Raw genomic sequence first — 15293 nt, forward strand, 5'->3', positions numbered from 1 at the left:
CGTTACGTCGGGGCAGCGGGGGTTGCGTGGCCTCAGAGGTGCTGGGGCATCTTTATTCCCGCTCCCGCTGAGCCCCTGCGGTTGCTGGGCGAGTTTAGAGGCCTGGGCTTATACACGGGTACACGTGGGCCGCCCGCTGGAAAACACGGGTGTGAAATACCCCTTCTTGTCTGGTGGGAACCGGCCCCTTCTGTAGCTGCGGTGTTGTCTCTGTCCCGGCAGAGAGGGACTTGGTACTGGTGGATGAAAAGCTGAACATGAGCCGGCAGTGTGCGCTGGCAGCCCAGAAAGCCAACCGTATCCTGGGCTGTATCCAGAGAAGTGTGGCCAACAGGTCGAGGGAGGGGATTCTGCCCCTCTACTCTGCTCTGGTGAGACCCCACCTGGAGTGCTGCGTCCAGCTGTGGAGCCCTCAACATCAGAAGGATATTGACTGGTTGGAGCAAGTCCAGAGGAGGCCACGGAGATGCTCAGAGGGCTGGAGCCCCTCTGCTATGGGGACAGGCTGAGAGAGTTGGGCTTGTTCCGCCTGGAGAAGAGAAGGCTCTGGGGAGACCTTATTGCACCTTCCAGTACCTGAAGGGGCTGACAAGGAAGCTGGGGGGGACTTTTTACAAAGGCCTGTAGTGACAGGACAAGGGGGAACAGGGTTAAATTGAAAGCAGGGAGATTCAGATTGGATATCAGGAAGAAGTTCTTCCCGGAGAGGGTGGTGAGGCACTGGATCAGGTTGCCCAGAGAAGCTGTGGATGCCCCATCCCTGGAAGTGTTCAAGGCCAGGCTGGATGAGGCTTTGAGCAACCTGGTCTAGTGCAAGGTGTCCCTGTCCATGGCAGGGGGGTTGGAACGGGATGGTTTTTCAGGTCCCTTCCAACCCAAACCATTCTGTGATTGTAAGCTTGTAATAACTAACAAAACGCTACAGAACACACTGTGTAAATGAAGCTGCATTCTGTGAATAGCACATGCCTAAATTTAACTTTGTTAAATACAGTGTGAGCTGAGAAGTTGAACGGTGGATTTAGGTCTGGGATTCCAAACTGGCAAGTCAAGCTTGGTTATGTTTGTATTGCTGGCATTTGGGGAAGTCAGTTGGAGATCTGAGTGCCGGCAGCATCTTCAGATAGTGATAGCAATTGGGGATTGATTTTCAGTCTTTCTAAGCATTCCCTTGCCTCACTGAGAATTGTAGGTTGCTGTAGCCTGGAATGTCCATCCTCTCGGGGAGGTGGTGATACGGATTCCCTCCCATAGGTTACTGCTGAGGTACAGGCTGTTACAGGAACTACTGATGAAACGCTCTGCCCAGGAGTTAGTGGAGCAGCGAGTGTGTCCTGCATACAGCTGCACGGGAGAGCTTAGCACTGCCTGCACATGCCAAGACTGGGGTTTTACTATTCACAGAATGGTTTAGGTTGGAAGGGACCTTAAAGATCATCTAGCACCAATGATAAGGGATCTGTATAAGTAAAAGGATCTTAAAAAATGAGAGCATTTAGTTTTGGGAGTAAAGCTGTCATTTTTACTTACAGATGAAAGCTGTAACTTCTTGTGTGTTGGCTTCGCACACTTGCTCAGACATGCCCAGCGTCGGTTTGAGTTGGCCAGTCCAGGCCTAGTTGGCACGCTGCGGTGCTACAGGGCTTGGTGCTAGCTCATCGTCAGGATGCTTAACTCGGGTTCTCGGGCAGGCTTTTGCTGCTGCTTGCTGCTCTGGGCTACTCTGGGGGATGAAATGCCAGTACAGGCTTAAGAGTTAATGCAGGTATGTCTACACATACTGTGGTGTTATGCCTACCGTTACTTGCTTTTTGCCTTGACTTTCCTGAGAACTTGGCAGATAAACCCTTTGAGAATTAACTTTTTGATCTTTAGATAATGAGTAATGAACGTATTATCTACCTGCAGAAACAAAGTAAATTACTTCCAACTTAAAATGTCTGCACTCTGATGAATGAATTCTTTTTGTTCTACACGCAACATAAAGTTTGAGAGCTCTGCAGGGACAGAAGCAGAACCTAATAGGTTTTAGGTTTTGGTGTAATTGCATAGCATCAATGGAAAGGCCTAACCAAGTTTGCTGTCTTCTGTAAATGTAGTTTTGCTAAACCTGTCCATTCAAGATACAGTGTGGAGACCCTGACAGAGGCTGAGATGTGGGGCACTGTCACTTTGTGGGGAGCATCACTAGGTGCCTGGCACTGCCACAAAACCCAGCATAAAGCAGTTCCCAGGGCCTGAGACCTCAAGCAGGTGTCTTCACTTTGTGTTCCTAAATCCCAGTCCACCTACACAGGCATCTGCTCTGGGTTTTTCAGTTTCTTTGGAAGCTGCTGGAACCTTCCTGCTAATCGAATCATCCTCGCCCACTGAACCCGGTTACATATTCCTTCTGCCTTCACACCAATCTACTTTTGGCCTCCCCCTTTCCGTACTGCATTTCCGTGTTTGCTGTTCCCGTGTTCTTGTGAAGCCCTTGGTGCATGCTGTTAGACTGGTGTCAGCATTCCCTCGCTGCAGTAGCTGCCTTCTGCTGCTGAAGCTGTAGTCTGGTAACTGGACAGCTGTGCAGACCCTGGGTTTATAATGTGTAAGCCAGCTTCAAAGGAAAGCTTTCCTCAACACATACCACACCATCCCATTCCCTGTGTATAACAGGTTGGGTTCTGCACTTGAAAGGCCGCACATCCACTGTGGTGCTCTGGAAAGCCACTGGTGCATTTTTTTCCCCAACGTTAATGCATTTCAAAGAAGTGTAATAGGGTACAAGTTTCTGGTCCTGTCCCCTCTGCCCACCCCCTTTGCGTGTTGCCATTGGATCTCTTAAAGATGAGTTAATTTTTCAGTAGTTAGCAGGTCTTGCTAGGGAAGACCAGTCCACCCCAGGCTCTTTGCACGGGTGGGTTCCTGCATTTGCCAGGATCTGCTGTGTGGCCATTGGGTTCCATCGTGTGTTTTTTCATATGAACTCAGCTGTGGGATTTGAGGTGCTGTGAGCAATGGCTCCCAGTATAGCCCCTTGGAGTTTGCTGAGGTTTGAGAGAGGATTAGGGGCCTGCTGTGGGCTTTCCTGGTTCTGCTGCTTGGAGCAAATAGTGAGCATGTGGAAGCAGAGCCATTCTCAGTGTACGCTCATATCCCACTGGAGAAGGCAAGTGAAGCTGCTCTGGGCCCATGAGTTTTGGAGATTGTGCTACTGGTTGACTCTTTTGGTTGTCTCTCCTCTTGTACAGGAACATGCCCAAGAAGGGAGGGAAGCATGCTGAAATGGGAAAAGAGACGCAGGCACCATGTAAACGAGCAAAGGTGGAAGCAGCTTGCTCTCCATCAGTCATGAGTTTCGAGAGCCCAGACAGCCTCTTTGGAAGCTTGATCTCTCCCATCAAACAAGAGGTGTTTTTCAGGGAGTACTGGGAGCAAAAGCCGCTGCTCGTTCAGAGAAATGCTCCTCGGCTGGCTGCTTACTACCAGTCCCTGTTCCAGCTGTCAGATTTGAAGGAACTGTGCAGCCAGGGTCTGTACTATGGGCGAGATGTAAATATCTGCAGATGTGTGAATGGAAAAAAGAAAGTTTTAAATAAAGAAGGCAGAGTGAACTACATGCAGCTGAAGAAGGATTTTGACCAGAAAAAGGCAACAATACAGTTTCATCAGCCTCAGAGATTTAAGGTTGGATCGTTTCACTGTATGTAATTAGTTCCTGTTTTATGATGTGGTGTGTTTTGCTTGAGTCATAATAGATGTCGCTCCATCTGTGTCCCCGGTTAAGCCAGGGGAGGTGGCTGATGTTGATAACCTACTGAAATCTATGCACAAACGGTATTAATTAAAACATGGTGCATACTTTTGCACTGCCTGTCTCGTTTCAGTGCTCTGCAATAAGAGCATCTATAATATTAATTTATATATTACGATAATGTTAAGCATTCCTTTAAAAAATGTGCTTTGTCGCATAAAAGTTTAGAAAAAAACTAAATGCACGGAACTGATGATTATGCATCTGTGTCTGCTTTAAACTATCCCTTCTGCCCACCGCTTCCTTGTGCAAATGGCGCCTTTTGTACCCCTTGCCTTTACCAGAGGGCAGGGTGTGAAACCATGTAAAATCTATCCAGGACACTCCTTGTGGCACTTGGATTGGCTTTGAATTGCACCACAGAAGGGGGGCGCCCCATTTTAGCTGTGTCCTCCCTCTTTTGTTTGTTTTCACGCTTTTGCAGTCATCCTGTGTTGAGAGTGTCCGCATGGTTGTGCAAAGGACTGGGATGCCTAAACGTGCTTGGATTCAGGTAGTCCTTTGGTGTCCCAGGGTCCCAACACAATTTAATTGTGAAGGACCGAAATGCCCAGCTGAGCCCCACGTGTAGTGTCGCTGGCTGATCTCTGTTGAAGTGCAGCTGCAGTGGCCAGTAGCCGGGGCATCTGCACGTGAAGTTGAAATGTGGCATGGCTTGTGCTGAAACAGCTAGAGTTTGAGCTGAACCTGCCTAAATTATGGTTGAAGGTGCACCTGCACAGCTCTGGTAGTTGGCATCTTCTGATACGAGAGTCATCCCTTCGGTGCCTCACCTGTCATGTGTTAGGTGACGTTTGTTCTTGAGCATGCCCAAACAATTGGAGTCACTGGAAGAGTGTCTCTGACCTTTGTACGCTCTCTCTGATGCAAGTCCTGTATGTGTTTGCTGTCTTAAGATGTTTCGCTGTTAGTGGGACGAGGGGTGGCTTATTTTCCTCTGTCTAGCCTTGTTTCCCTGTTTGTGCAACCCCAAAATGGCACAGGGAAGAGCACAAACACCAACGCCATGTTGGGGCATCATGCGTCTCGGCCCACCGATCCCCTTCACGGCAGACCTCCTTTGTGCCTGCCGTGAGCGCCTGCTTTCCCAGCTCCGTCTCTCTGTGGGGATGGGAACGCTAGAAGAACCTCCCAGGCGAAGGGGAGGTTGCGTGCCGGGCGGCAGCCTGGCTCGGCCGAGCTCTTCAGTAGTAACAGCACTGTTTCTTTCTAAAGGAGGAGCTGTGGAAGATCCAGGAGAAGCTGGAGTGCTACTTCGGCTCGCTGGTTGGGTCGAATGTTTACATTACTCCGCAGGGGTCGCAGGGCCTTCCCCCTCACTACGATGATGTTGAGGTAGGACGGCACAACCTTGTGCAAGCATGCGGGGACTTTTGCTAGCGGCAGTGGATACCTGTATGTGCGCTTTCCCCCTCCTCTCATAAAATAAATTACTATAGAAAAAATGTTTTTTTCCACTGGAAATTTATGGCAGTTGGTTGAAAGTATTTCTTTATGGTTGTTTTTCCTGTATAATTTTACTGAAAAGGTACTAATGGTAATATCTGATGGTAATATCGTGTAAACTGTGCTTTCCAGACCTCATGTTTTCATTAGGTGAGAATTCATTTTCCCAGCTGCAGAAGCTGTTTTCATTTTCACTTCATTCAGGCCCCCAGGAATCTAGAAGTGCCTTTTTCCTTCACTGAGTACTTGCTTTTTCTTCAACTGGACAGTGGAAGCAGACTGGTTATGCTGGTTCCTCTTTGCTGGCCCTGCTGTTTTCAAACTGGTATGATGAGATCCTGTGGTCCAAATGCAATTTAAATTAGCTTCTAAAAGAAACATTGAAATAGATAGATAGATAGAATTGTTTGGGTTGGAAGGGACCTTAAAGACCATCTAGTTCCAACCCCCCTGCCATGGGCAGGGACACCTTCCACTAGACCAGGTTGCCCAAAGCCTCATCCAGCCTGGCCTTGAACACTTCCAGGGATGGGGCATCCACAGCTTCTCTGGGAAGCCTGTTCCAGTGCCTCAAGTGCACTAGACATTACATTTAACACAACAAAAGAAGTGGGCTATCCTACTTAAACCAAACCAAAACCACCCTTAAATGTATATTTTGCTTTTCCTTTTTTTATTTTCATTTCTATTACGTACCTCTGGAGTTCCATTTTCCTTGTGCTTGCTGTTCAGCAGCCCCACTGCCTGCATGTTCTGGCTTATGACAAGCCCCAGCTCGCGGCATCCCCGAGGTGTTTCTGATGAGATGTTTCTCTTTGTCAGTGAATGCTGATACGACCTCTCTCACCTGATACTTTGAGCATCTCTGTGGCAGGCACTACTTTCAAGTTAGTTGTCAAGCACCTGTTTAAGTGAAGAGGGGAAACAGGGATTTCCAGAAGCTTACCTTAGGATAAAACAGATTGCAGGTTACAACTCTCTCTGTTGTCTCCAAGAAGAGAAATAGTTGAGATGTAAATTTCTGCATTGTAGACATGTGAAAATGAATGTGAGAAGGTTGCCATGCTGGACAGCAGCTGAGAGCAGGGAAAGTGAAGTCTGTTTGTCAGAAAAACAACCTGTGTCACTTCTGTTTGCTTTCTCTCCCTGATTTCTGGCATGGCCCCGTGGACTTTCCAAGAAGGCAAGTTAATATTTGTGATCTGCTGGACGTGTGAGGGGCAGCAAAGCTTCCTTATGCCTTTGGATTTATGGTCTTTTGCAGGTGTTCATCCTGCAGCTAGAAGGCGAGAAACACTGGCGACTCTATAAGCCAACGGTGCACTTAGCTCGGGAATATAATGTTGAATCGGAAGACAGGATTGGGAACCCCACACATGAATTTGTATTAAAGGTATCGTAATCAAATTGCTTTTACCTGGTCTTGGGCTGTGGGTGCCTGAAAAGTAGTTGTGTTTAACATGGTCCATTCCTTGAAGGCAGCATTTTGAACAATGGTTGTGAAACTGGGGGAGGGTTGGGGCACAAAACACTGTGAGCATGAGAAGTTTGGGTGATACTTGTCTAACTTATCCTTTTTCAAAGGTATCCTTTGCTTTAGCATTAAATAATAGACCAAGAAACCAGTTATTTCTGGACATTCTCCAATGTTCTCTAAGTTGGGCACCTCGACTCCTGGATCACGCTTGTGGGGTTGTGTGCAGAAAACACACTGGGTTTATATATGGTTATGAAACATTTTTGTGCTTTCACATGAGGTCTGTACTCAGTCAGGCTAATCCTTCTGTGCACTAAGACTTACTGCTCTACCAAAGGTTGTCACTGCTCTGGTGAATTAGATTTAAATGTTTATCCTTGGCTGATAAACAAAAGCATGATCTGAACCCTGTATTAACTTGCTGTATTAATAGTTTTTTTCCCAAACATGAGCATCAAGTGTTTGGCTGGTTTTTGGAATAAAAAGAGCATTTCATGCAGATCAATGAATGCAGCTCCTTTGACACCAGGACATCTGGTACTTGTCCTGTTCGGTTTCGTGCTTCTGGCATGTGTTATTACCCAGCAGACAGGGCTGCTCTGTGTCAGAAGCCTCCTCGGTTTCTCTGCCTTGTGTCCTGTCTCGGAGCCTCTCTCTGCAAGAGACCCGTGTCCGGACCTGCCTGTGGGTGTAGGTACTTCAGGAATAGTGTGACACGCGTGATGCGGTACTGAGATCGCTAGATGTGTAGTTTGACAGGTGGCAATATTCAGTTGTCGTGCTGTGATGATGCAGAGTCTACTGAGTTGCAGTTCCCTTTTAATGTCCGGATCATTTTGGGCCGGACTTCAATGCCTTTGATTTCTATGGAATAATGATGTATCCCACAAGCCTACTGTTGACATTAGTGGAGTGAATAAAAAAGGGTTTAAAAATGATCTGAACCCTCTGAAAAGGGTTTAAAAATGATCTAAGTTTTTAATTAAATTTTTCTGCTGCTTGATGCTCTTCACTTCCCATGACCCATTTCTTCTGGGTGGCTGCGGTCAGATCTTGGTTGCCTGTCTGAAGCTGTCTCTGGCAGGGATGCTCTTAGACAACTTACTTCCTCCTTAAACATCTTTCTCGAATATTTCCTTTTTCCTGTCTCCTGTCTGCCATCCACTTGAGAACAAATGGACCGGTTAGAGACTCTGTGGGTGGTGGTCTCCCTTCCCTCCAAAAACCGTTAGCTGACAGAGCAGAGGCACGCTGCTTTGTGTGTGCGGTCCCAAGCCGCAGCGTGTCTCGGTGATGCTGCAGCAGGCTGTGGCCATGGCTGGTTCGATCCTGACACCAAGCACAGAGCTCACTCGGTAGCTGGCCGTTAAATGACTTTCCATTTAACTGGCTGGTTTCTCCCTTTCTGCCCTTCCTTCTTTTGATGCAGAGGGTAGAAGGTGGCAAAGTGATGAGATGCGTGCTGCCAGCTTGCGAAGATTCTGATGATTTTAATTAAAGAGCGTTGTGCTTGCTGGCTCACGAGAAGGGCGTTGCTGAGACTGCCCAGCAGATCAGATGAGTAAGAGCTGGACGTTGCAGCGAAGACTGCTTTGCAAAATCACGGTCCTGGCCTCTTCGTGGTAGGCATGGGCTGCTACAGCATGAAGTAATTTCTTTGGCAGACTGGTTTGTCAGCACTCCGGTAGATGTGGAGGGCTCCAACCTTCCCACAACAGCGACCCTCCCTCCAGTTTGTTTTCTCGCGGGGGATGTGACACATGGCAAGTGGAGAGACCTCCAAATACCCTTGGTTGGTTAGCGTAGCCCCTGGGCTGCTGAGGAAGGCAGCTGAACGGCGGGAGGGGGCTTGCTTCAGAACAAGTAAATAGCTGATCTGTGGTGCTCTGCAGCTTGTTATAGATGGAAGAGAGCTGATCTTGTGAAGCCTCATAATCTAAAGAGACTGTTCGATTCAGTGAAAAACCAGGTAGTGTTCACTTGAAATCTGTCTCTGCTAGAGAGGCTCTTAGAAGTTGGTCATGTGACTGAATTTAAGGAATGGTAACATTAAAAAGGAGTCAAATTTCATCACTGTTGCTTTATGAATTTTCTCTTTGACTGTGCTATTCAACTATATGTTTAAAAGAGAAGCTGTAAGTGGACTGATTCTTCCTTCTTGGATGCAATTTTATGTGCTTTGCAGTTTTCTCTTGACTTTCCTAATCTACATTTTTATCAGTGTGGAGATTTACTTTAGATAGGTGAGAAGAGAGACAGAGAGAAGAAAGGTTGTACTAGTTTTTTAAGTGTTTTAACTGAAAATTTCAAACAACAGTATTGTAAGAACAGATTGCCATCTTTAGAGAATATTTGGCTTTTCTTGGGGAATACTGGCCTTCTCTTTTGACAGGATCTGACCAAACTCACGTTGCACTGCTCCTCTGCTGGCTCGCTGGGTTGTCAGCAGGCTCATCTCGGCTGCTTCTCTGTCCCTGTATGCCGCTGAGTTGGAGTGTGCACGTTCTGTAATGCTAAACACTTGCTTTGTGCTTTCAGACAGGTGTGTGGTAACCACTGACAGCAAGTTGGAAGGTCCAAGGTGTCAGGCTTCTGGCTTGTAGTGCTTTATTTTATGTTGTTGAAGTGCACAGTGGAGAATTTCTCTCTATTTTGTGAATTTAAAAAATACACGTTATTTGTCTGCTCTGAGAGTAGTTCCTCTGTTTTGACTACAGCGAGGCTTGACCAGGTGCCCATCAACCCTCTTCTATTTTTTTGCAGCCAGGTGACTTACTGTACTTCCCAAGAGGGACTATTCACCAAGCTGACACTCCTCTCGGGACCTCCTATTCTACACACGTGACCATCAGCACCTACCAAAACAAGTAATTATTCTTTACTACTTTGGTTTTTTTAGTATGGCTTTTCTGAAAACAGCTTTCCTCTGCCAGGTGACGTGTGTGAATAGCACACACCTGAAGCCAATGTTTAAAAAACCCACCACCTCCTAACGAGCTCTGCTGAGCTCTTTTCATTCTGGGCAGCCCTTGTGTGGTTTGTTTTTCTGTGAATAACACAGGGGTCGGGCATGTCCCTGTCCCCCAGAGGTGCGGTGACATGGACTGTGTGTAGGTACCTCTACCGCCTATGTGCCTGGCTGTTAGTAACAGGAGGCGAGCTGGCGTTCGGGTGGGAGTGATTGAAGGTCTGGGGGCGTGGGGGAAGGAGGGGAGCGAGAGCCTTGTTGTCTGAAGCAGCCTATTTACCAGGGTTTCACGCAGCCAGCTTGATTGCTTTTTAATTGGTTATTTTATTACTTACTTAATGTTTCCACTTAATGTGGAAACTGCAAACTCACTATTGTGTTTAAAAAAACATTCTCACGGGTGGCTGAAGCTGTTGTTTGTTTCATAACCCAGATAAAGTCACGGGTTACTCCTTTCATCCTGTTTTCTCCTGCGTTTGATCATCACCCACCCCTGTTCTCACCGACTCGCCACAAACTCTCCCTTCTCAAATGTTTTCTCCTTGCCTGTCTCTTCCGTCTCCTGCCCTGTGCTCGCAAGTCAGATTTCCTTCGACGCCCACCGAGACGTCGGCACGCAGGGACGCGCGGCTGCCACCTGACCGGCCTCTCAGGTGCTGTGTTTGGAGTCACTGCTCCGAGTCAGGAATTGGGAAGGACTCCCGTCAGCCGCAAAACAGGGCACGACAAGTTTGGGCATGTGGTAGATTGCAAGATGAATCTCTGACCGCCCGCTGTACCATTCTGGCAGCCCAGGATGTCAGTGCTGCTGGTAACTCAGTAGTGCTGGGGAGACAGGAGGTCAGTTCCTTCTAACAGCCTTGCTGTTCTGACAGCCTTGTGCGGGCTCAGTGCGGTTTCTCCGTGATAACGGGGCTGTCTGGGAGCATGGTCCCAGGGTGCTCATGTCAGAGTGAGGAGAGGAAAAAGGAAATGCTTGAGGAGTTCTGTCCTTCTAAGGATTTAAAAAGTGGAAGCGCCATCCACTGAGACTGTTGGCAGAGAAGAGCCTGCCTCTGCCCCTGCTTTCAGCCAGCGTAGGTAAAAGAAGCAACAATCCTGATAGGGGCTGGTGTTTTCATTGGGCTTGTAGAACAAGGTGTGGTCTGGAAACGTGTCCTCGGAAAATTGAAAAGCGCTCCTTGAAAATAGCTAGTCCTTAGTATGGAGGAGGTTTGGACTCATTGTGACCACTTTGGAAGTGGCACGCGCAGAAGGAGCTGGGCAGGGAGGAGCGCTGGCGCAAGTGGCAGTTGCGGGGCTTTTTAGGCACCGAGACCAAGGGACTCCACTGTGTGCTGGAGGACGGTTCCTCTGGGCCACGTCCCCGCAGGCAGGGAAGTTTGCGTGTGTGTGCCAGTTTGCTACGAGCAGAGGAGTTCGGAAGCTCAGTGAGCAGTTGAAGACAGTTGCTGGCAAGAGAAGGGAAGCAGTAAGAAGTCTTTATCGGCCAGAGTCCTTCCCTCCCAGCGTGCAGCAGACAGTGGAACACTTAAGAGGATAGAAATAGTGTAAATGAGACTATAACGAGTCATGTTCGGTTGTTTTTCTTATTCTGAAGTAGCATCCAGAGATCAGTGCTGAACATGGGGGCTGCTGAGGGAGAGCAGGAGCGGAGGGTGAAGTGTGTGTGGGAGGGCAGGCCCTGCTCTGCTGCCAGCTCTAGGCGGGTGGGAGTGAGCTGGCACCCTTGGATGCTGGGCACTCGCCCTCTGAGGATGTGGCAGGGAGAGAGGACACGTGTGGACAGGACAGGGGTTCTGCCTGAGAGGCATGCCTGTTCCTGATGAGGTTGGCTCAGGCGAGGCAGAGAAGGTGTGGGCAGCAGTCCTCCCTCCCCTCCTCGAGTTTATTCTTGTAACTGGGGAACAGAAGCACAGAGAACGAAGGCCTTTTTTTACAAATTTTATCTTTTTCTTTATGTAGGCTAAGAGTGGGGATGTAACACAAACAAGACACCTACAAGGTGCCTGTTGGGTGTGTAAGTATCATTAAAATCCCTGTAGAGACAGGCAGGGGTCTTGTTCCTGGGGTTATTAGTTTGTAGCAAAGCTAGAAACTGGTCCTGTGTTGGCTTTGATAACCCTGGGTGCATTTCCTCCTTCACTGTAAGTGCCTCAAAAGCATTTTCAGTGATACACAAGCCCAAGCACCTCAGTGTGTGCAGCGAGGCCGTGTGTGCGTGCGGTTGGGCAGTAACGGTCCCGGTAGGAATTTCATCCGCTGAGGGTAGCTTTAAGCTGACACCACCGATAAATGCCAAGCACCTCAATCAGAACAACCTGGACCCTTCTCAAGCCAGTTCCTTCCCTCTCGGAGTCCCACTGACCTGGAGCTAGTGAGGACACACACACAGGTGAGATGGGAGCGAGTTATTGTGTGAGGCTACAGAGTGGTAACGGCAGGGCCAAAGGCACAAAGCAGATTTGGAACTTCCAGCCCTTGACATCAGTTGTCTGTTTCATTTCAGTGCAACTATTTTAGTAAATTTTTCCCTCCTGTCCTTCAGCTCCTGGGGAGATTTCTTACTGGATACAATTCCCGGCCTTGTGTTTGAGACAGCAAAAGAAGATGTGGCACTGCGGACAAGCATACCGAGGCAGCTGCTCATGGTAAGCAGCTGGGACTAAGGGAATAAGCATGCAGCCAGCTGAAACTCCAGCACCAAGGCAAGCACGCGTCTCGTTGGGCTGCTTTGAAGGCGCAGTGCAATGGCACGATCTCGTCTGGCAGCACAGCCACTTCTTTTAAAGTCTTCAGGATGACTGGTCGGAGGTTTGCTCCATCTGAAGCCTTGCCTAGGTCACTGCACTGCCTTTCCTATCACAGTGTCCTTGTGTGGCTTGTTTCCTTCTAGAAGTACTGGCATTTGCTTTGGAGCTGTCAGACAGGCAGTTCCTGTCAGACTCAGCTTTTGAATCTTTCAGCGTTAGTGGCGCCATAAATTGTTCCGTGACCTTTTTAGGGTAGTCCAGTTGTGCAGCTGCTCAGCACACAGCAGGAACCAGTGTCTCAGCCACACGAGGAACTGCTTAAGGCTGCGCAAACAGCTCCTGTGACATGTGTAAATGACAAGACGTTGTTACCCTTTGCAGAGATGACAGAGGACTATCCAGTTTCTCACTGCACTGCTGCCCCTCTTTCTCCTCAGGCTAGGCTGTTTAGCTTGAATTCATGTCAGAGCAACTCTGTGTGCGTATTTAGCAGGTGGACATAGCCGACTCAACAGAAAAACTGAGCAGCCTTCTGAGAAGGCTTGCAGACCGTGTGGAAAACACCAGAGAACTGAGATCATCCGACATGAAGAAGGATTTCATTATGAACCGGCTGCCACCTTGCTTGGGATGTGAGGCTGATCTTTTGACCCCAGGTAGATTTCGAAGTTACCCCTCCCCGTTCCCTTGGCTGATGTGACGGCAGAGCGGGTGCTAACTCCGCCCCTTACCACTCTGGTATTTTACGGTAGGCAGAGATTAGAGCGTCAGCGTCGTCTTGTGCATCTGCACACCTCAGTCAGGTAACTCCCCGGGTCTGGTGGAAGAGCTGGCACCTCTATCAGAGCAAAACAGGAGTTATCCTAGGCTGGAATTGGCTACTTTCATCAGCTGATGGGCACTGTGAATGTTTAACTGGTAGAATTTGCCCTTATACTTGAGCTTGCTCTTACAGCTATCTCTGGACTGTAAAGGTGAGAGTAAGAAAGTCCCCTTCCCCTTCCCAGCTGGAGCACATGTGGGTGTTGAAGCACAGGCTAACAGAAACTCTAGCCAGAGGAGAGTGGGTGGTGCACAAAGGGCTCAATTTTGTTTGGTTTCCTTCCTTTCTAACACAAGACTTCTATTTTTCTCAGGTGGGAAGTTGCCAAAAATAGATAGCAAAATCAGACTGCAGTTCAGAGATCATGCTGTCGTTACGGTGGAACCGGATCAAGAGAATTCCGTAAGTGGACCGACACCACCCTCGCCTGCCTGGGCTGGGAGTGCTGGGGAGCACGATGCCTGGGAGCTGTTGTACTGGTCAGGAAGGGCCCTGCGGCTGTGCTTTGTCGGATCCTGCATGCCCCCGGGGTTGGTTAGGAGATGACGGCGTTGCTGTTGTCCAGCCACGTGTGGGTTTTGGGAACTGTCTTTTGCAACCCTGCCTTCTGATGTCGTACAGCCGAACCCCGAGTGACAGCACACGTGCCAGACTTGTGCCAACAAATTCTGTGTGGCCCCTGCCCACCACGCTCTGGGTCGGTCTGCGCAGCCTTGACGGTGGAATGCTACAGGCGTACGCTTTTAAAGGGACAGATCAGTGTCGTGGTGGGAATTCACTGATGCAGATTCCTGCATTAAGAGCTTCTAGGAGGTGTATCCTAAAAGGCACCTGTTGTGTACGGCTTCAGCCCTGTGAGTCTGGTGGAGGCAGACGAGCACGGGTTGTACATCTGACAACTCCCTCATTTCGGTAGCGGGTGGCCGCTGGATCAGTCGGTTCGGAGGGCGAGTTGCTTTCAGTGCTGTTACAGTGGGTTCAGAATTAAGGAGCCAACGTTGTCGCTTGAGTGAGATGAGTTTGAAGTAACCATGCTCTTCCTGCTGTCTTTTAGGATGAAATCCGCAGAGAGATGGTTTATGTGTATCATTCATTGAAGAACAGGAGGGAAACTCACATGATGGGGACAGAAGATGAGGCGGCTAGCGAGGAGGGCACGTCACAGGTTTGTTCACCCCGCGCACACCCCAAAAGCCTCAGGGCCACGTTGGGTTTTGCTGCGTTAGAAGAGCCTGACTGAGGGGGTTGGCTGGGGCCTAGGGTTCCTCAGCACGCTGAGTATTTCTGCCCTTCTCCCAAGTACCGGGCGAGCTGAGGCTGCAACACGGAGGCAGTTAGCAGCACAACGCGGTAACGTGATCTCATGCTTAAATTAAACGCTTGAGGTGTTAACAGGATTTCCTACACGTCTTATGTCCTGGGTGGCAAAGCTACTGGAAGGGTCTCTTCTGTCTGCATTTGCACATCCTTTATTAAGGCCACTGGATGTGCCAGCAGAAGGTCACTAGTAGCCGGGATCCCTGCGCCTCACGCACATGCCACGTTGAACCCCTGTCACAGTGTACCCACTGGAGTGTGCTGCCAGATGGGGGGGTGGGGTGGGGTGGGCCGGGCCAGCAGCGTGAGTAAACGCTTTCACTGATGGGGCCATGGACCTCAAGCCTCCCTCCCCCACAGGGAAGACGCGGAGATGGCAGCTGTTTGTTGGCTGGGGAAGCTGGCAGGATGGTGCTGCCCAGCTCGCTGGTTATAAGAAGGGACAGTACCCTGATTGAGTTTTAATGACTTTTTTTGCCCCCGGCAGACTCACGGACTGCGGTTTCCTTTGTCACACTTGGACGCGCTAAAGCAGATCTGGAGCAGCAGTGCTGTTTGTGTTAAAGAGCTTAAGCTTATCTCGGATGAAGAGAAAGAAAACCTTGCCTTGTCCCTATGGACTGAGTGTCTAATCGAAGTCATTTGATGCTTTGGTGAATGAGCCGCTCCTTGAAGTAGTGTTTCTGCCCATTAAGAATCTCTCGAGAAAGGCT

The 15293-nt window shown here is 49.0% G+C and overlaps 1 protein-coding gene across 1 annotated transcript; it reads left to right on the forward strand.

The window, feature by feature from the left end:
- The first annotated feature begins 3236 nt into the window (after window positions 1-3236).
- On the forward strand, window positions 3237-15226 carry MINA (MYC induced nuclear antigen). The gene is made up of 9 exons (XM_010158852.1): window positions 3237-3669; window positions 5012-5131; window positions 6507-6635; window positions 9483-9586; window positions 12236-12338; window positions 12931-13096; window positions 13577-13665; window positions 14318-14401; window positions 15068-15226. Exons 1-9 carry the CDS (start codon window positions 3238-3240, stop codon window positions 15224-15226), a joined length of 1386 nt encoding a protein of 461 aa, XP_010157154.1. The 5' UTR covers window position 3237.
- Window positions 15227-15293: the final 67 nt, after the last annotated feature.

This window comes from Eurypyga helias, unplaced genomic scaffold (assembly GCF_000690775.1).
Source record: "Eurypyga helias isolate BGI_N326 unplaced genomic scaffold, ASM69077v1 scaffold9219, whole genome shotgun sequence".
NCBI lineage: Eukaryota > Metazoa > Chordata > Aves > Eurypygiformes > Eurypygidae > Eurypyga > Eurypyga helias.

Coding starts and splice junctions, on each gene's coding strand:
- MINA (XM_010158852.1), top strand. CDS start 3,238: ATGCCCAAGAAGGGAGGGAAGCATGCTGAAATGGGAAAAGAGACGCAG. Junction 6,636..9,482: donor CACATGAATTTGTATTAAAG/GTATCGTAATCA, acceptor ATTTTTTTGCAG/CCAGGTGACTTACTGTACTT. Junction 14,402..15,067: donor TGATGGGGACAGAAGATGAG/GCGGCTAGCGAG, acceptor TGCCCCCGGCAG/ACTCACGGACTGCGGTTTCC.